The sequence below is a fragment of the Ursus arctos genome, unplaced genomic scaffold (genome assembly GCF_023065955.2).
Source record: "Ursus arctos isolate Adak ecotype North America unplaced genomic scaffold, UrsArc2.0 scaffold_9, whole genome shotgun sequence".
In the NCBI taxonomy this organism is placed as follows: domain Eukaryota; kingdom Metazoa; phylum Chordata; class Mammalia; order Carnivora; family Ursidae; genus Ursus; species Ursus arctos.
The window spans coordinates 60,844,182-60,868,625 of record NW_026623111.1 but is presented as its reverse complement, the minus strand read 5'-3'; the positions used below and the strand labels follow the sequence as shown (position 1 = coordinate 60,868,625).

The 24,444-nt window shown below is 39.1% G+C and overlaps 1 protein-coding gene across 2 annotated transcripts in view; it reads right to left on the bottom strand.

Moving 5' to 3' along the window:
• Positions 1-20,978, bottom strand: part of BMP2K (BMP2 inducible kinase) — a 126,244-nt gene extending 105,266 nt beyond the window's left edge. Inside the window, exon 1 of one of the 2 annotated variants that reach the window (XM_026509893.4) lies at positions 20,532-20,978. In XM_026509893.4, the coding sequence (XP_026365678.2) occupies positions 20,532-20,703 (172 nt within the window). In that variant the 5' untranslated portion in view covers positions 20,704-20,978. The remainder of the gene's footprint in view (positions 1-20,531) is intronic. The other variant, XM_026509892.4, reaches the window with a different exon arrangement.
• Positions 20,979-24,444: the final 3,466 nt, after the last annotated feature.

The window sequence follows — 24,444 nt, the reverse complement described above, 5'->3', positions numbered from 1 at the left end:
TTCTTTGTTTCTTTCAGTCGAAATCTTAAAGGATTTCTTACAATTCTCACATTTATGACTTTAATTTGTTTTTCTCTACTGACCTGACTTACCTGCATTTGGGGAAATCAGTTCTTTAAAAACATACCAGATTGCAAGATCTTCCTACATAGATTCTATGTCTTTTTATAGCTTTGATTCCTCGGGCCTAAGTAGTAAGAATATATTCCTAATTAAAGGCAAATTATCTTCTCCCAAAATCATAAAAAAATAAAAACTTTTTGCACTGGTGAGGAGGTAAATCCATTTACAATATAATATAAAGCACACAGGACTAAGCTTATAAAGTTGCAGGACCCAAATGAAGAAAAACTTCACTGAGAAACATAAAAGTTTTAATAAAATGGAGAGACACGCTATGTTCCTGGAAAGAAATACTCAATACTGTTAATATGTCAGTTCTCCCCCATCTACAATCCCAAGTTAACATAGAGTTTTCATGTAATGCCAATTAAAATTCCAAACTGCAGAATTATATGGAGTGCTTATTAAACCTGAAGTTTTCTGGATCTTTCTCTAAACCTAGGATTAATTCTCTGTGATTTAAGTCCAGGAATCTATTCAATAAGCGCCCTATGAAGTTTAAGAACCTTTGCATTGGTCCTGTTATCTACTAATGTCTGGCCTGAAGGCCATTAATAAAGCAGATACAGACAATCCCTGTCTTAATCATTCAACTCAACAATTTTTCAACTTTACAATGGTGCAAAAGCAACACACATTTCAGCAGAAACTATACATCGAATTTTGAATTTTGAACTTTTCCTACAGTAGTGATACGTGGTACAATACCCTCTCGCGATACTGGCAGTGGCAGCCAGCCACAGCTCCCAGTCAGCCAATGCAGTCATGAAGGTAAACAACTGATACACTTACAACCTTCCTGTACCTATACACCATTCCTTTTTTTTTTCCACTTTCAGTACAGTATTCAGTAAATTACATAATATTCAATACTCTATTACAAAACAGGCTTTGTGTTAGATGATTTTGCCCAACTGTAGGCTAATGGTAAAGTGTTCTGAGCACGTTTAAGGCAGGCAAGGTAAGCTATGATGTTCAGGAGGGGAGGTGTATTAAGTATATTTCTGACATGATATTTTCAACTTACAATGGGTTTCGTGGGATGTAACCCCATCATAAGTCAAGGAAGACCTGTATTCATGAACTGATCTGACTACTTCGGGGGTATTTTTTTCTCATCTTAGGAGACTGGCTAAAGGAGAATGTGACCTGTGGCAACAGCAGCACTGGCATTGCTGGAAAGCTTACGAAATGCAGAACCTCAAGCCCCAACCAGATACTAAATAGGAGTGTGTATTTTAATAAATATCCAGGTGATTTATATACTTATTAGTTTGATAACCAGTGTGTTAAAGAATAAGACTCTCCAGAATTACCATGTTTTTAAAAATTAATATATCTTAAAAAACAAACAGCCATTCAAGTAAAGGGACATTCATATTCCTCTTAAACTTCCCTGCTCTATCACCAGTCCCAAGGGTCCCTCATCACAACTTCCATTCACAAGACCGGGATAAAGTCACTATCTTTTGATTGTCCTTTATTTCCAGTCATGACATCTTTCCCCCTCCCTTATCCCCATTTTCTTTCCTATAGTGGAAAAGTCAGATTTTAGAATTAATGTTTTATTTTTTTTTTTCCATAACTGCATCAACTACTTTTTTCTCCCTTTCTTACATTTGAAAACTCTTCCATTCATAAATCCTAAGCCTGGGTATTAGGGTCTCAATCATCTCTCACCCATTTCACAACTTCATTCTCACCAGAAATAGCAGAATTCAAAAGCACCAAATTTTAGCCAATTCTTACATATTGCTATTAAATTTGTCTTTTCTTCCCAAATTCAGCATTATGCTAACCTCTTCTTGAGACTCCTTGGCTTCATGATGTTAAATACAGACACCTACATCTTCGACTTTTCCAAGTTACCTCAATAACATCTGGTATTCTGAAACTCCACAACCCATCATCTGCTTTCTGAGACTGCCTCCAATGCTCTCCTCACTCAACTACCATACTCCCGCATCTCACCTAACCTGCAATTAGCTAACCATCAGACAGAGGCTCTTCCTATTTTTTTTCCAACAATTTTTTTTTAAGAGAGTATATGTCAGGGTGGAGGGATGGGCAGAAGGAGAGCGAGAGAGAGAATCTTTTTTTTTTTTTTAAAGATTTTATTTATTTATTTGACAGAGAGACAGCCAGCGAGAGAGGGAACACAAGCAGGGAGAGTGGGAGAGGAAGAAGCAGGCTCATAGCGTAGGAGCCTGATGTGGGGCTCGATCCCATAACGCCGAGATCACGCCCTGAGCCGAAGGCAGACGCTTAACCGCTGTGCCACCCAGGCGCCCCGAGAGAGAGAATCTTAAGCAAGCTCCATCTCACCACCCTGAGATCATGACCTGAGCCAAAATCAAGAGTCAGGTGCTTAACCAACTGAGCCACCCAGGCTCCCCTCCAACAAATTTTAATAAGTGGCTGTGCTAGCTTTTGGAACACATTCTAAGTAGGACACTGTATGTGTGAGTTTACAGTCTCTTGGGGGGAGAAAGACAAAAATAAGTTATTGTGGCACACTGTGATGAACAATATAATAAGGGCAATATCACTGAGGTGCAAAGGGTTGAAATAATTATATTTGGAATACCCTCAATCCAGCATTCTTTTTTCACTTAAGCGGGCCCTGAAATTTCATTGTTTTAGGAAGACTTTCTAGATGAGAACTGACAACATTAGCCAGGAATCTATCACATAAATGGCATCACATATCTAACTCAAGCAAAACATGCAATCACTTAATTCACATATCCAATTCAGTGGCTTATTTATATCATCCCACTTATGATTAGGGATAAATAGTAAGGAAGCATCCTATAACTTCATCTTTGGAATGTATTACCACTTTATTTTAATACATTCTTTTGTATTGGTTATACTGTACAACCAAATAACACATATTTTTTTTTCAACCTCTATGAATGCTCAACTTAAAATTTCCTCATTCGATCAGGTTTCCAACATGAAATGTAGGAAATCCCCCGATTTAGTTGTGGATTGTGTTCTGACAGCTCATATCTACACTTTGGCATTCAGAGTATTTCCCGACACAAACAATCCTACAGCTGATAATCAGGTGCTCAGGTCAACCTGCAATCTAGTATTAACAGTACTGTAATACCCTAATGTCTCTCTATAAAGACATTTCTGTGCGAACATCCAGAGTTCCAACCTGAGAAGCCAAGAATGCATCTCACTATACCCCTAGTACTGCAGGTTTTGCCCAGCCTACCAGTGAGAGATTCCCCCAGATCCAAGCCACTAGCAGTACTCAAGTAACTACAAGCAGCAACTATGACAAGTTGTCTCCAATTTCTACAGCAGTTCCTACCTTTACTCTGGTCATGTGTCCCTTTGAAAATACAATGAAAGCCATAATCCCGTGCCAAAGAAAAACACACAGGAATGTCAATGAACTCCAGCTGAACTACCCCAACTGCAAAGGGTAGAGTCCACACAAACTGTACACTACAGATGAATAGTGTCCAATACATGTCCAATATAATGTAAGCCACATATGCAATTTTAAATTTTCTAGAGGACACAGTGAATTTTAATAATACATTTTTTTCAATGCAATATAACAAAAAACTACTATTTCAACATGTAAGCAATATTAAATATAATGATACCTTTACATTCTTTTTTTTCACATTAAGACTTTGAAATCCCACGTGTATTTTACATATATGATACATTTCAATTCAGCCTGGCCACATTTCAAGTAGTAACCACATGCAGCTGGTGGATTCTGTATTAGACAGTTTTGCTAGACTATACACCATCCAGCAATTCTCGAGCCCTTTGGGCTTAGCATCCCGTTACAGTCTTAAAAATTACTGAAGACCCAAGAAAGCTTTTGCTCATGTGGGTTATATCAATCTTCATTTATCATATTAGCAATTAAAACAGATGGGGCATCCGGGTGGTGCAGCTGGTTAAGCGTCCAATTCTTGATTTCAGCACAGGTCATGGTCTCAGGGTCGTGAGATCGAGTCCCACACTGGGATCTGTGCTCAGTGTGGAGTCTGCCTGGCCCTCTCCCCTGCTGCTGCCCCGCCCCATGCTTACACTCAAGCATACTTACACTCTCTCTCTAAAATGAAAAATTTTTTTAAAAGAAATTAAAACTGAGAATTTTTTTAATCTTTATTGATTTAAAATAATAAGAAACATTACTTGTCAACATAAATAAATATGAAAATAGCTGTTATTTTTCAAAACAAAAATTTAGAGAGAAAAATGGCAATGCTTTACATTTTTGCAAAGCTCTTTAATATTTGCCTTAGTCGAAGACTGCTAGATTCTCATAACTGTTTCTGCAATAAATCTCCTGTGATATGCTGTTTGGGCCTAATGAACCATATGAACAAAATCTAGCCATATATATATGTGTATATATATATATGAACCATATGAACAAAATCTAGCCGTATATATATGTGTGTGTGTGTGTATATATATATATATATATATATGGAAAGATGAAGACTATCCTAATAATCTTTTCAAATAATTACAGATATTCTTCTTTGCTATTACAGCAAAACATGACAATGAGTGGTTTCTTAAAGGTTAGTTGCAAGTATCACTGAATTTCTTGCACTGTTAAACTAAAATCCAATGGTTGACCTTGTACTATGTATTTGTAATATCATACTTCTGGAAAATATCAGTTCTCTAAGTTAAATCTTCCATTACACAATTTTTAAAAAGAAAATAACATTTGTTAACATTATCATCTATCTCCTCAGAAAAACCTACGTAATGGGAAGCTGTCAACTTCATGACTGCAAATACAATTTTCCAAAATTCTAATTTTCTTTTGAAAGCTCAAATTCCATCATTAATAACATCTGTCAGGTGTTTTCCTTGAAGTGACAGCCTCACTTAACAGAGAAAATATCTGCGAAATACCCAAATCTAAATGAATCATAGTCTGTCAGTCATCCTTTCAAATAAAAATGGTGTTCCATGTGAAAAGCAGCTGGTCTGGGACACAACTCAATCACCCACGTTCTTGTCCTCAGTTACACCACCGAACTTCATTATGCAGCAAGTGTTTTATGTACACTTCCCATTTCTTCACACACTAAAAAGATGTGTACTTACAAAAGGCCCATAATAAGAACATGAAAAGATGTTCAATATCACTTATATTTAGGAAAATACAAATCAAAACTGCAATGATATACCACTTCACAAGCATTAGAATCGGCTTTCATAAAATTTTTTTAAAAACCTGAAAATATCAAGTTTTAGTGAGGATGGGAGAAATTGGAACCCTTGTGCATTGCTGGTGGGGATTTTTAAAAATGGAGCTACTATGGAAAACAGAATACAGTTCCTCAAAAAATTAAACACAGAAGTATCATATAAGCCAGCGATTCCACTTCTGGATATATACCAAGAAGAACTGAAAGCAGGGACTAAGATATCTGTGCGCTCATGTTCATAGCAACATTATTCACAATAGCCAAAAGGGAGAAACAACCCAAATGTGCCCAATGATGGATGCATAAACAATATGTGATATATACTTACAATGGAATATTATTCAGACTTAATGGGAAATTCTGATACAGGCTACAACATGGGTGAACCTTATTTCTAAGTGAAATAAACCAGCACAAAAGGCCAAATATTGTGTGATTCTACTTATAAGATGTACTTAGAATACTCAAATTCATAGAGACAGAAAGTAAAACAGTGTTTATCACAAGCTGGGGAAAAAGGGATATGGGGAGCTAGTGGTTAATAGGTACTGAGTTTCAATTAGAGAAAACAAGGAAGTTCTGGAGATCAATAGTGGTGATGGTCACAAAACAATGTGAATATGCTTAATGCCACTTAACTGTAAACTTAAAAATGGTTAAAATGATAAATTTTATCTTACATATACTTTACCACAATCTAAAAAAAAAAAGTGGACTCAAGGGGCTAAGATTGATATAATTTTTACAGCTTTATCAAGGATTTCTTAAGGGAAACTGGCTTTAAAAAAAAACAAAACAATAAAAAACAAAAAACTGAGCGCAAATGATGAGGAAGAAGACAATGACTACTAATATTCAGTTTGGTGCAAACTGTCTTCATTTGTGGTAAGGTACTGTAAGTTTTACCACCACCACTATTGCTTTTGAACCATCAACAAAATGCCAATACAGTGTAAAAGGCAATTATGTCTCGGTAGTATCATGAAAATAATTTTGACCTGAAAGGTCTCCTCAAAGGGCCCTGAGGATCCTTTCCCCTGGGGCCCACAAACCATATTTTGAGAACCATTACTGAAGCCTATTCTTTTAGAAAAGCCAATTAATGGCAGAAAAAAAAGAGACACAAAAGATCACTTAGTTCTATTTTTGTTTTTATTTTACCTTTTAAGATGAGAGAAACAAGCTTACATGCTGAGCAGAAATGAGATATAGTAAGAATTAAAGAGCAAGTGGAAAACAGAAGAAACATCAGATAACTGATAGAGAAAGAAACAGGGCAGATTAGATAAATCAGGGACACAGCCTCTAAGGTTGGAAGTAAAGGAGAAACAGATATCAGAGGTAGGATGGGGTGGGGGGTATACTATGATATAATAAAACTCTAAGTCCTAAGGATGTCCTGTGTAGCATGGCAACTATAGTTAATACTGTATTCTATATTTGAAAGTTGCTAAAAGAGTAGATATTAGAAGTTCACGTCACAAGAAAAAAAACGTGTAACTATGTTAAAAATGAATGATGGATGCTAACCAGATTTATTGTGATCATTCGCAATTTATACAAATATGCAGTCGTTACCTTGTACACCTGACACTAATGTTTATGTCAACTATATCTCAATTTCGTTAAAAAAAAGCTCTCCTAGGGGAACTTGGGTGGCTCTGTCAGTTAAGCATCTGCCTTTGGCTCAGGACATGATCTCAGGGTTCTGAGACCAGGCCCCACACTGGGCTCCCCACTCAGCGGAAGCCTACTGCCACTCTCCCCCCTGCTTGTGCTGATATTCTCTCTCTGTCAAATAAATAAATAAAATATTTAAAAAAATAAAATAAGAGCTTTAAAAAGCTCTCCTAGTCAGAAAAATACAGACACTAGATATATGTTTCTTGATAATGATGGGAATAATTCCAGCATTTTATGAAAAAGACTAAGAAATTTTCTTTTAATATTTTTAAATCATATATCAAGAACTAGTCTAACTTTTCACCTGTATGTGTATAAAAATATGCCACATGTATCATAGAAGCAATGTCATGTCATTTTTAAGAAAATTGTTTTATGATGCCATAGGCACTTATTTCTCCTGCAAACACTCAGAAGTTTAGTATTCCAGGTGTAAGTCAAATGCATTTGTACCATGATCTAATACAATAAAAATCTGATGAAACCTGTTCCTTTTTATTTCAAATACATGTAGCACAAATCTGTTAAATGAAATGCAAAAGGCGATTTGACATTACAGCACTAAGCCTTAAAGTTCCGTAACCTTGAACTAGGAACTGAAGGAAGCAGAGGATAAGAATTCAGCTATTTTCTTCTTTTCGCTTTCTTTGTTTTTTATAGGAGGTCCTATACAGTACATTCAACTGAAGACGCTAATGTGATTTTATGCTCTTACTTTACAGTTCGCAAATACATTATTTAATTTACGATGGAACCTTCCATTTACGCTTGAACATTTCTACACTGAGACAACAGACTCATTTGGGGGAAGCTGCAATTTTATTTAGGGGAAAGCTGCAATTTTAAACTTTGCAAAAAAATTTTTTTAAACTTTGTAAAATTAATCCTGACATCATAAACAACTGCAGCACATGGTCTGATGGCCTTCGGAAAAAGCAAAGGGGGAAGGCTTTAACTCAGAAGTGGCTGGGAATACCTCCTTCCACCTCAGACTCTGCAGGCACCCATGAATACTCCAGCTGCCTCCTCCCCTAGTCCCTACGCCTGCTCAAAGTCCCCACTCCAATCACAAGCCAATGCCTGTACGTGCACAGGAGCCAATTCAGGAGCCCATATGTAGTGGAGAGCGCTAGGTTGAAGTCATGAGACCTAAATTCCTCCCTCCACAACCAACACTAACAGTGTGACTTCAGGATGCACTACCATTTTTTTTTTAAAGATCTTATTTATTTATTTGACACAGAGAGAGACAGCCAGAGAGAGAGGGAACACAAGCAGGGGGAGTGGGAGAGGAAGAAGCAGGCTCCTAGCAGAGGAGCCTGATGTGGGGCTCGATCCTAGAACGCTGGGATCACGCCCTGAGCCGAAGGCAGACACTTAACGACTGCACCACCCAGGCACCCCCGCACTAGCATTTTAAACCAAAGACTGTTAGTCCAACAACACCTGTTGAAATAATATTTAAGAATATTTTCTGAAGGAAGCTAAGAAGGTCTAACCCTCAATTCAGATTCTTGCACACCACCCACCACCCCCATCCCCACCTTTAGTCTTCCAAAAAGCAAGAATCAATGAACTGACCCCACAATATCCATAATGGCCCATCATAACTTTTTAAAAAGGCATGTAGCCTTTACTAAGAAAGACAGCTACTACTCTAAGGTGAGAACAAATTTGAACTTAAATCTGTAAATAGGAGTGTCTCATACTAGAAATTTATGGCCATAAGTTACATCCAACTTTGAAAACTATGGATTCATACAGCACCTTGCAAACTCACTTCCAATATTCCTTAGAGACAGAGTAAAATCAGCAAAGTGACATACACCCATACTTTTTTAAAAATCCATGGATTTGCAACATTTCTTAAGTTGCCACTTCAGTGAGCTGAAAAACGTAAAATCCCTAACAGCTAGCTTTAGTTGTTTTAAAAATATAGGTCAATTTGGATTGAGATCCTTTGAATTTCTTCTTTGGATTATACAAACAATATTTTGCTAAAAGATAAAAAATTAACAGATTTAACAACCCAGTTAACTATTCACTAGGATTTGAACTAGTCTAGTTGGGAAGAAAATAAAACAAAACAAAAAAAAAAACTCTTCAGATCTACATTATTGCTTACGACACCAGTTAACTATCTTATAAACTTCTGTTATTGATCACAGAAGAGACCATTAAAGGCCTATGCCCAGAGAGCATATACACATCCTACTTCTAGAAAAATAACTCAAAACACATGTCCTACTGATCATGAGTCAGTGCCATCATTTTTTTTATATACAGAAAATAGACCATTAACATTCAGTAGGAGAGATTCTGTTATGCAGGCCAGAGAATGAAAAAGTGGGTCATGGCCAGTGATGCATAATCCCACTCCCTAGTAAGAGTCCTGACAACATTCATTAAGTAAAATATATTACTATATTATGTGTAAGTCATTTTACTACACTATCTTAATGATTCCAGAATGAATAGTAAAATTTAGACTAACACGCACAATCTCATTCAAAAGAGAATACTTAAATATGTAAAAAGCTCCAGCCAGCCCTAACAATGACCCAGCCATAAAAAATTAAGGAAAATAAGTAAACACAGCAATTAGGCAAGGGAAGTGGTGTGTTGGAAACCTCTCTTCCAGAAAAACAAAGAAGGAATAGAAGAATGTTGAGGGTGATAATGATTAGTTATTAACAAAACTGCATAAAGACTTGGTTTGCTACCTCTGATCTGTTATGCCAGGCTTACAAATTCCCTAATCGAAAAGAAAAGTGAAGGTCTCTCTACTGAGAAAAGCACCTCGAATATAAGACACACTAGTTAGAGGGGTCCCCCAAGGTAATAACCAAGTATTTTCTTCCCCAGAGCATTAAGGATATAAGACCCTTCCTCCTAATCTCTCATACTCTTAGATACCAGTTGTCCCAATTTAAGCCTTGCTAACTATCAACCACTCAAGAGAAAGCTATAGCCAGTTGAGCATTTCCAATATTGTTACCTTAAGATTAGGTATTCAGAGCACATACTTTAGGCCTGCCTGCCCTCTCTGTCCCATAATAGTGGCTTTCTTTAAAGATGACATGGGAACACAGGTTAGAACACTGTTGAGAGTCACACCTAGTAAGAAGAGCAATGTAGTACCCACAAAACAAAGATGTACTATTTGTGTAATCACTACAGAAAAGAAACATGCCAGGAATCCAGAAACAAATCTGGTAGTATTTTTTTCCTTCACCTAGATAATGCCGTACCTACATTATCATCAAATATCTCTATCTACTTATTTTAGTTTCTGTAAAAGGACATAACTTGAAAAATGGGGCCAACCTACTCCTAAACATCAGCCGAACCGTTGGGTATGTCAAATATGGTGGTTATCCAATTGTTTTATAGTAAATGTTTACAAGCCTTCTGGCTGCTTTTCAATTCAAAAATTCAATCTCTTACAAATGTACTGAATACCTATCATGAGTACAGCACTGTAAGAGATAAGAGTTAAGATGAATACAAGCCAAATCTTAAAGGAACTTTTAATCTTGCCGAAGAAACTTTTTATTACACATTTTCTTAGAATACAACCAAGCTGTGTAAAGTAAGTGCAATACGAGCAACAGTTACTACACAGAGCCTCAGAGGAAGGCATCATTACACTCATTTGGTTGCAAACAAGGGTTTCATAGAAAAATAAAGATTGCAAGAAAGTAACTGTTTTTAAATGTATCCTACAACATACATTTAAACAGAGTGGGGGAAGCAGGTGTCTGCATTCTAGGCAATGTAACAACATAAACTGAAAAACAGGAATGAAAAGGCAAGAGCAAAGTACAGGAAATGTCAAGTACATGTACAGTAACACACACCTAGGGTTAGAGTGAGAGAGGGATTAAGACCGGTGTGGAGTTAGGGTCACACTGCAGAGGGCCTTGAATCCCAGAGTGATAAGTTTGCACTTCACCTAGTTAGGCAAATGATCAGAAGTCCATTTCAGGAAGAAAAACTGGAAGGAACACAAGAGTTGATTTGGTGAGTAAAGAGCCTAAAAGGGGAAGAACAGTCTGCATAAGAACATAATTCTGTAAGAGGTACTAAGGACCCAAACTGGAGCTGACCGCACTGGAAACAAAAAGTAGCTGACTCCTCACACATTATCATGGGTAAACTTTCTATCCACAAACTAAGAGAAAGTACTGTCATAACCCTTCCTTATACATTCTTTCCAAATAAAAACTTGAAAAACACAAAAATTTCTTTACTTCCAGATAGCCTCCAAAATATGAGTAACTTGGAGAACACAAACATTAAAATGACAAAAGAATCCATTAAGGTGGCATATCCTTTGAAACTAAACAGTACTCTAAAATGCCACAGGATTTTATCTGAGCACCTATCCCCTTACCTTAAAGGGTACTCAATAAGGCAACTTCCTAGAAAAGACTTTTTCACAATGATTAAGAAATAATTTTACACTGCAGGATAAAAAAAATAAATTGCTAATCTATACTGAAGCTTGTCAAAGAACTCAAATACATGAGGATCAAACACAATCCTTTCATTATGGTCTCAATCCTAAAACTGTTCAACTTTATCCCTCCTTTCCCATGCTCCTCTCTTATCAGAGCAGCAGTTAAGAATCCATTACATAAACAGAATCAGAGAATGCTAAAATGGAAAAAGATGTTACAGATCCATCTTTATCCACTTCATTTTTTTCTTGAGGAAAGTGAAATCAAAATGTCACAATGCAAGTTAGTAGCGTAACAGAATATCAGCTGGCCCAGCTCCAAGTTCTGCCTTTTTTTTAACAGTTGCCTCCAAGAAGGCACTGTTTCGAAGATTTAACGAAAGGTTAAAATAGGCAAATTAGTAGCAACAACTGCTTCATATTTTAAAATAATATTCACTGCAAAATGCCTCTCTAAAAGCTACATCCCAAACTATGCCCTTAAACTTTACTGGAATTCTACAAGGCGAGGACAAACCAAAAATTCCAAAAATAAAGTATCTCTGTGTAAAAGCCCAACAACCACTTTCCTGCAGAGAGACATGAAACGGTTAGCAGAAATGTGCTGACTGATCTCATTTGTAAAGATGATACACGCAGACAAGAGAATCTCCAAATTAACTAAGTGCCCAACTATTTAAAACAGTTCAGTCATTAACCACTCAACTTTCCAACTCAGTTCCCTAAAAATAGTAGGCTTGTGGGTAGACGAATGGTTCACCAGATGGATGCAGGATAAAACCAAGGAATAAACAGTCTCAACTCCTTGTGATGAAACCTTTCTGTAGCTTTGAAATCACCACTCAGGACTCTTTTAATTTCAGAATTCCAAGTCAAGCCTTTAATCATTTTTGATAGCTACCAAATATATTCTAACAAATGTTAAAGTTCTACTTCAAGTTTTGACCAAAAAAAGGGGGGGGGCAAGGAGGAGTGAAAGAGAACCAAGATAATGTACAAGATTAGTAAAGAACACTAAGGGTCTAGAATCAATGTAAGTACAAACAACAGTTCCACCTTCTAGTATGTTCCGTAATATAAACAACATCAGTGACCTTTTCTATTTTTCCCTCCTGCAGACCCCACAATGGAAAGATGCTTACAAGTCTTAATTTATTTCTATTATTTTTAAAATATTTAAACACAACCTTTCCAAAGTGCTCAGCATGAGAAAGTCAGTATTAACCAAACAAAGCTGACTATAGCTAAAAGCAAAGAAATTTGATGTTAGTGCAATTTAGCTCTTTTTTTGGAGATAAATGAATAATTTCCACTACACCTTTTTTCAAAATATTGAAAATCGGGAATTGCTTTAGCGCACTTGAATAAAAATGCCACCTCTAGAGAAAACATAACACCAAACAATCAAAACTACAACCAAAGAACTATCCCTACAATGATAACATATCACAAAAGTGAAGCATGTGTTAGTAAGAGTCTATGCAATGTTCTTTGCTACAAATTACTCACATTTGATTGTCAAAGTATATGCTGCTATCAAGGTAAAAATTCTACATAGCTGACTGAAACTTAAAAATTATATATGGCTAAAATTATATATGGCTAAATGCCATATAATAATTATCTAAATAAAATGATTCAAATTTTTTACGAACATAAATGTGATACTTAATTCAGGATAAATGTAACACCTACTCTACAAGCAAATTATTACAGCAGATTTCACTGAAAGCTGATAACCAAACTGAGCCTAAAATTGGCCCATATTTATTGAAAGCCGTGGCATGCAGTTAGGTACTGTCATACATTATCTTCTTAATATAACATATTACCTATCAATCTTCATAATAAATATTAACTCCATCTTATAAAAAAGAAAACAATGTTTCCTGAGAGTTTAATTCAACCAAAACAACAACAACAACAACAACAACAAAATTGCTGGACAGAAACTAAAGATACAGAGATAAATAAGACCCTGCCCTCGAAAAGCTCATTGTCAAAATCAATTGTACAATATAAAACAATTTCATAATTGCATGACAATATAAAACAATTTCATAATTGCATGTAACAATACTTTCCCTCTTTAAATTCAGCCATCTTTGCAAAATAAAGAAAAATATGTCAATAGAGAAAGATAACTATAAGGGAACATCCAGGTTATTCTTTCTTTGCTGTTTCAAGGAGGCTAACTGAAATGACACTTTGCCTTAAACAAACTCTGTCTTCAAAAGTTTTACCTTCACCTGTATGGAATTGTTGAATCACTATACTGTACACCTGAAATTAATATAACACTATATGTTAACTATGTTGGAATTAAAAATAAAAAAATAAATCCCACATAAAAAAAAAAGAGGTACATCTTATGCTACCATGATGCTGACTCCTCCTGTTTCTAGGTTTTTGTTTTGTTTTTAAGATTTTATTTCTTTATTTGAGAGAGACAGAGAGAACACAGCCAGGGGGAGGGGCAGAAGGAGAGGGAGAAGCAGGCTCCCGGCTGAGCAGAGCCTGATGAGGGGCTTGATCCCAGGACCCCGGGATCATGACCTGAAGCGAAGGCAGACAAGACACTTAACTGACTGAGCCACCCAAGCGCCCGTGTTTCTAGCTTTTGACTGATGAATAAAGGTGCTATAAACATGCATGTGCAGGTTTTAAAAAAAAGTCTGTCTTCACCAAAGTAGAAATTCAGGGTCCCTTGACCTAAGCAGAAGACCTCTGATGGGACAAGAACTGAAGAGCCCTGGGGTGCCTGGGTGGCACAGCGGTTAAGCGTCTGGCTTCGGTTAAGCGTCTGGCTTCGGTTCAGGGCGTGATCCCAGCGTTATGGGATCGAGCCCCACATCAGGCTCCTCCGCTATGAGCCTGCTTCTTCCTGTCCCACTCCCCCTGCTTGTGTTCCCTCTCTCGCTGGCTGTCTCTATCTCTGTCAAATAAATAAATAAAATCTTTAAAAAAAAAAAAAAACTGAAGAGCCCTCCCTTGGTGCTTTTCAATTGCAAATTAGGTCTTAAATTCTATTGAAGAACTTCATCTGTGTTCATTAAAAAAAAAAAAAAGGTCAAAAATAGTTTCCTTTGAAAAGAATTTGAATGTCCATGATATGACAAGGCAATTTGTGTGATTCAAAAAGCAATTAATAGAGAGTACTTCTAGCCTCAAGAATTTTACTATCTGCTAAAGGAAATGAGACAGGAACAATAACCACCTTAGTATTTCCACGTGCTTACATAATTGTATCTCAAGAAAAAGATTAAATGTGATAAGGGGGAAATGGCAAATAAATAGCTACAAATGTCCACAGGAAGAAGGGAGTGATCATAACTAGCAGCTAGGATTACACAGGCAAAGTAGTGATAGGTAAATACAACTTCCAGTCACAGAACAAGAGGGAATGAAGCACACTGTGACAAGCAGAGTATAATCAGGAAATAACCAGAGCTAAGATTTAAAAGGTAGGTTAAGAACTAAGCATGGGGGAGGGGGAGCGCCTGGCTGGCTCAGTCCATGGAGCATGTGACTCTCGATCTTGGGGTTGTGAGTTCGAGCCCCAAACTGGGTGTAGAGATTGCTTAAAATAAAATCTGGGGAAAAAAAAAAAAAACTAAGCATAAATAATTGTGAGCGCGTGACCAAAATATGTGATCAAGATGACTTCTCACGCAACACAAGTCACTTCCTCCTCTTCAAAGCATCATATTCTCCTGGTATTCTTCTTACCTCTCTGGCAGCTCCTTTTTACTCTAAATCAGTGGTTCTCAAGGTAAGGTTTCTGGACCAGCAGCATCAGCTTCATTAAGTTGTTAGAAATGAACATTATGGGCCTTACCCAGATATGGAATCGAACCTTGGGGGTCAGGCTCAGCAATCTGTGGCTTACCAAGCCCTCCAAAGGATTCTGATGAACACTAATGTTTAAGACCAATGTTCTACCAGAGTCCTTCAGTGAGAGCCTTCTCATTCTATACTGTCTCCCTACATTATCCTCTCCCAGGGCTTTCAAGAACAGCCAAATGTTCACTTACCAAAAATACCTATCTCTAAGCCCAGACACCCTTGCTAAGTACCAGACCACATACTCAGCTTCCCACTTGATGCTTACTTCCTCCCAGATATCTCAACTAAACATGTCTGGAACTCCTGGACAGCCTCCTAACTCCCCCTCCCACCCCGCCACACCAAAAAAAACCTGTTCCTTCTCTACTCTTCCCCATCTCAGCAAATGGTACCTCCAACCCAAGAACTGCATAAGCAAGTCATTCTTCACAGTTCCTACAATATCCTCCCCCAATCCAATCCATCACCAGGTCTTCCCATTTAAGCATTATAACATCAGCCTCCATTCCCACCGCCACCATCTTAACTAATCATCTGTATACCTCTCAACCACTCTCTATATAGCAATCACCGCGATCTTGTAAAAATACAAATCAGAGCATGTAACTGCCCTAATCCTTCAGTAGCTTCCCAATGCATTTTCAGATAAAATCTGGAATCCTAAAGTCCTGGATCCTGGTCACCTTTCCAACATCATCTTGGGTCCTTCCTCCAAGAGATTCAATCATTATAGTCCCCAGCTACGGGCATAGTTCACTTCCTAAAACTTCCTCACATAGAGACTTCTCTCTTCTTAACATACTCCACACCACCCCCACCTTCACAACTCTGCCTTTACCTAATTTTTCTCATACTTCAGATTTCTGGTAAAATATTTAAAAAGGTCTTCCTTGACCCTTCAATATAAACTGAACCAGTTATTCTCTCCTTAAACCCTCTGCTTTCTTTGCATGACAATTATCATCTAGACTGTCTCTAGACTGTAAATTCCGTACACAGAAATATCTGTTTGTTCTCCACTGTATGAATAGCACCTACTACAGAGCCTGGCACACAAAAGGCATTTAACAAATAGTTATGGAGTAGCAACAATTGTCAGTATTTTTGTTAAATTCTCCCCTTCTGCTTTTTCTACTCTCTCTCAGAAACTTTAACTCATAAGTTACTGGGTAGCCACAGATAATTTCTACAGATGAAAGAGCATATTTAAATCCATCATTTTCAGATTAATTTATATGGTAAAATCAAATGTACATTACTACCTTCCTGTAAAATTAACAGTGAGAAGTGGTTAACACTTAGCCTAAACTAACCTAATCTAAGCCATTAACTCTGAGAGAGCTACCGAGCTCCTTCTACAGAACTCTGCAGTAAATTCCTGGCCTCCCAATTACCTGTACTGACAGTACCAACAACCTCCATGCCCATGACAGAAAGTCTTATCCTTACCCATGCAATCATATTCAAAACACCATTCCTATCCAGCCCCCCAGAACCTCATAATTAGATTACCTCAACAAATTATGGATAGTGTCCCGGTCTCCTGGTTCCCCATTTATTTAAGCACTTTGTACCAAACACATTTAGAACGTTGAGAACCAAACATATTGGGAACCAGCTTCTTCCCATTATCAATCAATATTAAATCCTCTAACTAGCACTGAAGGCTTATGGAGGCATGTGACCAAAAAGCCAGCCCCATGAATTATATACACTTGACAATTTGACACTGTTTCAAGCTAAAATTTACATATGGCTCTATCTGATTTCTTTAGCCCCAAATTGGATTTGGTTAGCATGCACTCCTGAAACTAAACTGTTTTGGAAGAAAAAAAAAAAAAGGAATGAAAATGCTCCAAAATATTAGTCCTCTAAACTCTGAGCAGGAATTAAAAAGGTGCAAGGTGTAATAAGCATTTCCAAACACACGCATACTTCACTAGAGACTATGATACAAAGTGTGTATTTCAAAGAAGAAACTGCTCCAACAGTTTAAACATACAACATAAGTATATCTCTGAGAATCTGTTTCTTTAATTAAATATATAATAAATAAATATTAGGTGTATATATATACACATGTGACCTTATAATATTTACACTCACAAATATTATGCACATATATGTATACATACATACGTAGTTCATTGTCATTGTTTGGGGATTCCATATTTGTAAATTCACATAGTCACTAAAATTTATCTGTAGTCCCAAAATCAATACAATGGCATTTTCATGATCATTTGCAGACATGAGCATAGTGCTGAAAATTTTGAGCAGGCCAGCTGGAGTCAACAAGATACCGTTCTGCCTTGTTTATAAAAAAGGGCCTTTCTGAAGTCTGTTTAGTGCTATGTTTTTCTCATTTTTGTGTTTTATTGATTACATTGTTTAAAATGACCCCAAGCATAGTGCCAAAGTGTCAGCTAGCATTCCTAAGCTCAAGAAGGCTGTGATGTCCCTCACAGAGAAAATAATGTCTTTTAGATAAGCTTTATTTAGACGTGAGTTAAGCACTGTTAGCCATAAACTGTTTTAATGAGTCAACAATATTAAATAAGATCTTTAAACAGAAACCCACATAAAACAAGGTAATATATTGACTGGTTGACAAAAATGCTGTGAACAGGGACTTGCAGGATCTTACACCTGTATTTCTCAAGGGCAATGGATCAGTACTTACTCACTGTTCAGTGACTTTACAAAACATAACTACCCCGAACAATCAGAATCAAATATGTAAATATAAATATACTTAGAAAGAGAAAGAGAAGGAGATAGTATATGAGACAGAATATGAGACAGAGAGAAAGAACAGCAGATTTATTGAAGACTTAACGACACTGCAGAGGTCATTCTGAACAAGATGCCTATGTTTGCAGTAGCATGGCAAAAACACCTCAGGGCACAGCACCTACAGTCTTGGCCCTGTTTAAACAACAAGGACCCAAGGCAAAAAAAAAAGTAAAACCTATCAAGTTTGTTTTTCGGTCTGTCTTTGTTTCTACCCCTTATCCCACTAAATGGTACGCGTACCTCTGCCCAATTCAAGTATTCTAAACTCTAATGCCTTTTCCCACCACTTGCCCTAATCTTATAATCCAGCAAATGTATCTATCAATTATTGAATGACCATTCTTGAGTGTGAACCAGACTTTGCACTTAAACATCTTGTCTAAATTGTCTAAATTATTTGGAAAAGAAAGGATATTAAGCATTTGAAGTAAGAAGAAACTGTCAGGATCAAAAAGTAAACTGAATATAGGTAATTTCAGTTGTGTGTGTGAAGAGAAAAGAAATACACAAGGGAAGAAAGTCTCCCCTCCCCTCCAGAGAAGACTAAATAAAGTCTAGTCCAAGAGTTGGAGTGTTGGGTGGGGAAGTCCTACCTTCCAAAACAGTTTCTTCAGCTACTGCTTGCAGTTGATTATGGATTTTCCCAAGAAAAATGACAAAATTTATAGCAAAAGTTGAACACTCAAACACTGACATTAGTCCTTAATTTCTTTTTAATTTTTTGTGGTTGAATGAGCGCTCCCCCTTGGAAATACTCCATTTTTATTTTCATTTTCCAAAATTACTTAATTTTTCTTGAAAATGACTTGCTTAGTGTAATGATAGGATATGCCTGGAGCAGTGATAGAAGCCACAAATCCAAAGTCTAGTTCGATGAAACATCAATGTTTTCTTTCTACTAAATTAAAAACCCATCTGGGATTTTGTGAAATGAAGTGAGTGTAATACTATTCAAGCCACACTTCAATTAGTTACTACAATTCAAAGAAATAAGTACAGCATGTGAGTTAACAGCCATGTCTTCTTAAAACCCACAACTCAATCTAACATTTGAAATCCATGTATAACAAAGAGCTAGGAAATTTTACAGCACAGTACATCTGTCTATCAAAACCAATCACCATATATTCCAATTCTTTGAGAAGCTAAGGATCCTTCTCCCACCTCTCCAAGGTTTGGCTAGGCTCATTACTAGGGGCAATGGCTTGTAAAACAATGACACCCATCCCTGAATAATTCAAGATTTCTTTTTCTTTAAATATTTTATAGACAAAAACCTTCAGATTCTTCTTTTGCACTAATGTGCTATTGTTTATGGCATTTCAAAAAACATAAGTGGAATCTCTCAGTCTACTGTGTCCAAACCACATCAATGTCTGACTTTCAGAGAACCAAAACTATTCTCTTTAATTTCTTTTCTCTTAACCTTGGAACTTAAAAGGGCCATTTATCAACAAATTATTTCTCATGAATTTTTTAAAGTATTCATTTTGTAATACTCTGCAATTAAAAGCTCAAAGATCAAATGAAGCATGTAATAAATAAGAAAATATATTTTCTACAAGCCAATTACAAGAAATAAAAAACTAAAGTTCAGGATCTTGTTTTTTAAATGGAGTAAGCTTTCTTGTAAGCAGACTTGCAACTGCTGACATAGCCTGGTAATGATAATGACGGACCGAACGCACAACTTCGCAAGTCAAAGTTAACCTGCTTTCTTAGCACCTTTTAAAGCACCAAAGAGACATATCGAAAGGGTATGAATAGCACCTTGTCTGATGAAGAGTCTAAAAAACAAAGATAAATGGACTTCAAGTTTACTTGCTCCTCCAAAGCAACCTATTAACTGAATTTGGGGCAAAGTATCCCCTCCAACACATGCACAAGCGCACGCACAGAAATAAACTGGTTTTCCAACTGATGACTGAGTAGGCGCAAACCCTGCTCGACTTCGCGGACGGCAGGGTCCTGTACCCTGCAGCGCGGGTGGAGACTCGGAGGTAGAGGCCAACGCACTACAGCCGCCTGAGCCACAGCTGGCAGAGCAGAGCCTCGATCCTGCACAATCTGACCCTCCAATGAGTCACTGGTCCAATCATGACACCACATCACTCGCTAGGACGTTTTCTACTTATTTCCTCGCGTCAAGGAGGACTGAAAATGACTTAAAACTCAGTAATGAAAGAACTGCGCACCGGTCAGAGCTGCCAGCGGCGAGAAAAGCCGGCTTAACAGCGGAAAACCCGAGCTACTCTTCAAGAGCCCCCGCCGGCACAGCAAAGGAGGCAGAAGCGGGAAGAAGAGTAAGCCGAGGGGGCGAGGAAAGAAGCGGGCGAGGATCCGGAGAGCCACCGCCACACCCCAGCCCTCCCTCACCTGCCTGCCCGAGTCTCCCCAGGCGCCCGTACCTTCGGCCAGCGACTCCTCCAGGGTGACCTGGTAGCGGCCGACCGCGAACACCCGGACCCCCACGGACGAGCTGCCAGAGCTGGAGCCGGCTCCGGCCCCGCCGGCCGCGCCACCCGCCGCTCCGCCGCCGCCGCCGCCCTCCGACTTGGGCATTCGAGAGAACTTCTTCATGGTCCCGCCGGCGCGCTGGGGGGCGCGGGACGCGCGCAAGGGCGAGCGAGAGAGCTAGTCCTCCGCCCGGCGCGCGGCCGATCGTCCGCGAGGGGTCGCCGCCCCTCGCCCGTCCGAGCGTCCGTGCGCGCTGCGGCCCGCCGAGCCTCACATCCCGCGCGCCCCGAGCGCACTGCCCCGGCCCAGCCGCCCGCTCCGCGGCTCCGCTGCAGCTTCCCGGCTCCCGCAGAGGGCGGTGGAGAGGGCGGGGACGGGGCGGGGCGCGAGGGGGCGGGGCCGAGTGCGGGGGCAACGCCGCCGCCTCCGCGAGCGCCCCGGGCGCCCTAGCCGCCTCACTAAGCGTCGGGAGCGCGAGCCTGGGAGTGGGGGAGCCCCAGGGAGGGAGATGGGGAAGGGGGCGGGGCGGCCGGCCACTCCGGGGAGTGGGCTGGACCTCTCCGGCCGCACACCCCCAAGACCGCAGCCCGCGGCGCCGCCGCTGCCAGAGCTGGACCTACGCCGCTCGCCACTCGCGGCCGTTGGCGGTGCGGCGCCGCTGCCAACCGCTCTCTGAGGCCCGGCGCCCCGCGCAGGCGCGCTATCCGCGCCGCCGGAAGTGACGGTTCCGGCACTTGTCACGTGGAGAGGGAAGGGGGGCGGGGAGGTGATTGTGGGGGTTGGGGACAAGGGCGAGGTCCGGGTGTCGGGTCTGGGGTCCCGGCTGGGAGCGTTCAGGTCAGGTCTCTGGCCCTGGCTTCGAGGTGGGAGGTGGCCGGGGGACCGGTTCCCGCGCTGGCCGTGCGGCAGGGTCTGTCATCTCGGCAAGGAGTTGGTGTGTCAGTCTGGATGCTTAAAAATGCCGCCAACAACTTTACCCCCGCTAAGGAACTTCTCGCTGCATTTCTAAGTCAGTTTTCCAGACCTCCCCTGAGAATCTTCTTCCGCTCGCCCACCCTCGAGCGTGGGAGGTGGGAGCAGCACGGAACTAGAGCGGATTCCAGTAACCCAACTTCTAAAGCCACCGTGTCGCACTCTGTAACAGGCGCTTGTGCTGGGAAGCGTTTTTGCGGTTTATAAATTGCTTAGGAGTACCTTTTAAAATCTGGTGTGCTGTGCAACAGCCGTGTGAGATAGTCGAAACAGGTATTGTGTGCGTTTACAGACCATTCATGGCCTTTGGCCAAGAGAACTTAATGGACTCGCCCAAGGTCACACAGCTGGACAGTGGTGGAACTGGGACTACAAGGTCCATCCTTCAATACCTAGTTTCGTACTTTAGGCCATTCTGAAAAATGAGATTGAAAAACGGCAGATTTAGGAGTGTTTGGAAGCAAAACCAGCCGTTGAATTTTCCCCGTCCCTCGTTTAACAAAGAGATGTGCCCACCTTCAAAAGCTCGTTGCATCCATTTCATAAACTGCAGGAATCTCGGTGCCTGCCAGAATGAGGCAGGCAAATTGAGCATGGATGTGAGACGTTGGGGGGTGTAAGAGAGTGACAATTTACAGAGCATATGTAAAGAGAGCACCCGATTCTCAGCGTCAGCCTGCTTTCCACCACCACAACCCCAGCCCTATGAATACAGGCCCACTGTGGCCAGGGGTTCCAATTTCTTAAAGAGAAACCAGATATCTGGAATTTTTTTCTAATATGGCATTTCCTAAATTTTTTCAGTGTAGACCAAATAAGTTGTGCCTACAAGACTCCAGTATGAACCTTCTATGAAAGGAGATGAAAGTGGTTCTATCCTTACCCCTATTGCTTTGTCCAACTTGTTAATGGAATACAGGCAGATGTGCTTAGGCAAAAGACTTTGAGCTTAATAATCTTACATTTTTCCTCCCCTCTGCTATTTGAAGAGAAGCTATTTCTACCAATGCCAAAACAGTGCTCTGGATTTAGGCATTTTTCCTGCATAACCCACTAAGCTAAAATTCTTCATCCAGAGACCTGAACTTTAAAGTACATTCCAGCTCAATGGAAGTCAGATTATATGTCAGATGATTGATGTGGTGTGACAATTGGGGATTTCCATTTAGAAATAAGCTGACCATTTTCCTTACTGTAGAGATTCACTGCAGAGTCTCATTCCTACATTTGAATTCTATTTTTCAAGCAGACTAATGGAGAAATTTAGTCATTTCATACAATTCAAAACTGGTATCAGCCTAACAAACAGTTTGGGCCTAATGCAACTACACCTAATCACAATACAAGAATAAAAGTCTCCTGGGGCGCCTGGCTGGCACAGCAGTTAAGCGTCTGCCTTCGGCTCAGGGCGTGATCCCAGCGTTATGGGATCGAGCCCCACATCAGACTCTTCCACTATGACCCTGCCTCTTCCTCTCCCACTCCCCCTGCTTGTGTTCCCTCTCTCGCTGGCTGTCTCTATATCTGTCGAATAAATAAATAAAATCTTAAAAAAAAAAAAAGAATAAAAGTCTCCTATGATCAATTGGGGAGCAGATTTACCACAATTGCTGTGGTGAAGAAATTCATACAACCCCCTTCTAATATGGAAGCTTATAATTAGTTTAAGGCATAAGTCCCCCGGTAACACCAGGCAATGTGTTCTTTAATTTTTCACCAAAAATGTAATAAAATTTAAATTTTCTCTCATCTTGACAATTTTAACTCCACAATATTCTATGACAGCTACTAACATATTGCTTAATAAGAAAGCAAAAACATTGTATTACTAATAACAAAAATGCCAACATTTACAAACACTTTTACCACCAAAAGATGTTGAAATTAACTGTCACATTGTATCTTCCTACAGCTTTGTGAATTGAGGATGAGTATCCTTGAACAGATTTGTAGGCAGAAATTGAGATACCAATATATGAAACTCTATTGAGAATTCTAGTCTCTTAGTTTTGTGCTCATTCTTAAACCATGGTTACAGATGAACATCCAATTTGGCTTCCTACTGGAAAATAAAATCTCTAGGAAAAAATGTATGAATAATGTAAATTCTGATCCTCTAAAATACTGTCATTGAGGTAACTTACAGTAAGTACACAGATATAGAATAGTTTAATAAAGGTAAAAGATTAAAATTACATTTTAGTTTTTTATACCTATCTTAATATTTCAAATGTTTATAGCTGTACTGCTATAAAAATAGTTGGAAGGTAGCCACATAATGAAGACTTTTTTTAAATGTTTTAATTTAAATTCAATTAATTAATATAGTGTATTGTTAGTTTCAGAGGTAGAGTTCGGTGATTCATCAGTCTTATATAACACCCAGTGCTCTTTACGTCATGTGCCCTCCTTAATGCCCATCAGCCAGTTACCCCATCCCTCCACCCCCTACCCTCTAGCAACCCTCAGTTTGTTTCTTATGATTAAGAGTCTCTTATGGTTTGTCTCCCTTTAAAGACTTTTTTTTTTTAAATAGATTGGTTTGCATGGTTTCATGTTACAATATTCTGATAAAGTCAATAGATCATTGTAGCCAACTAAAAGATTCCAAGATCCTGAAACAGGCAGGGGGGAGGAGGGATTATTGTTGTATTTTTGCCTTCTAGTGGAAAACTATTACCCTTTTTGTTACTTTGACCCTCATCTACTTTACACTAAGGTGGCTCTCAAAGATGTGTGGAGTGAGAAAAACTGGCATGGATCAAACAAAATATGTATATCCTAAAAGGCTTATTCCAGTGTCATTATTAGCTTTATAAGTCATCTCTTCCAGTGCCTGATTAATCATTTTTTCTTCCTCACAAGTCAATGTTTTCCTTTGATGATGTACCT